The sequence below is a fragment of the Aptenodytes forsteri genome, unplaced genomic scaffold (assembly GCF_000699145.1).
Source record: "Aptenodytes forsteri isolate BGI_AS27 unplaced genomic scaffold, ASM69914v1 Scaffold13, whole genome shotgun sequence".
In the NCBI taxonomy this organism is placed as follows: domain Eukaryota; kingdom Metazoa; phylum Chordata; class Aves; order Sphenisciformes; family Spheniscidae; genus Aptenodytes; species Aptenodytes forsteri.
The window spans coordinates 1665955-1666590 of NW_008794543.1; the positions used below are offsets into that span (position 1 = coordinate 1665955).

Here is a 636-nt window from a genome sequence, read left to right on the forward strand (position 1 = left end):
CGGAAGAGCCTCCAGGGTGAGAAGAAAAAAAACAAACCCAACAACCCCCCCCCAAAAAAAAAACAAACAAACAAACCAACAACCCCCAAACCTGTGGTTCCTCCATCCCTTACCCTCCTTTCCCAAGCCGGCGTGGACAGCTGAACCGGCCGCTAAATTCATCTGCACCCTGCCCACCACCTCTCCGCCCGAGGGAGGATGAAAATGCTTTGCTGGAGGATGGCACTGTGGCTGGCCGGGTGGACTGTCTGTGGGAAGCCTTCCTCCTGCTCTGGCCTTGATTATGACTACACTTACGATTTCACTGAAGAGGATAAAGCTGAGGCGATAGATTATAAGGATCCTTGCAAAGCCGGTAAGTGACTTCCAAGTCTAATACGGCTCCCCACCCCCTCCCCAGATGGTGACTTTGTCTCGGCTTTATTTACGGCGCTGTGGGTGAGGGGGGAGTCCCGTGCTCACCTGCTCCCTCCCGGGGCAGCAGCGACAAGCGGAGCCGGAGCCCTGCGCCCGGCTCCCTCACCTGGGGAAGGTACCCGGGACCTGCTTTTCTGGGACTTCCCACCTCCCTAGCGCCTCCGGCTTAGGTGGGAGAGGGGCGCGGCGGGCAGGGCTGGACCGGCCGCCTCCGCTCCG

The 636-nt window shown here is 59.4% G+C and overlaps 1 protein-coding gene across 1 annotated transcript in view; it reads left to right on the plus strand.

Moving 5' to 3' along the window:
- Positions 1 to 198: 198 nt before the first annotated feature.
- TLL1 (tolloid like 1) overlaps positions 199 to 636 on the plus strand; it is a 145751-nt gene continuing 145313 nt past the window's right edge. The window contains exon 1 of the mRNA XM_009272317.2: positions 199 to 355. Coding sequence (XP_009270592.1) covers positions 199 to 355 — 157 coding nt within the window. The remainder of the gene's footprint in view (positions 356 to 636) is intronic.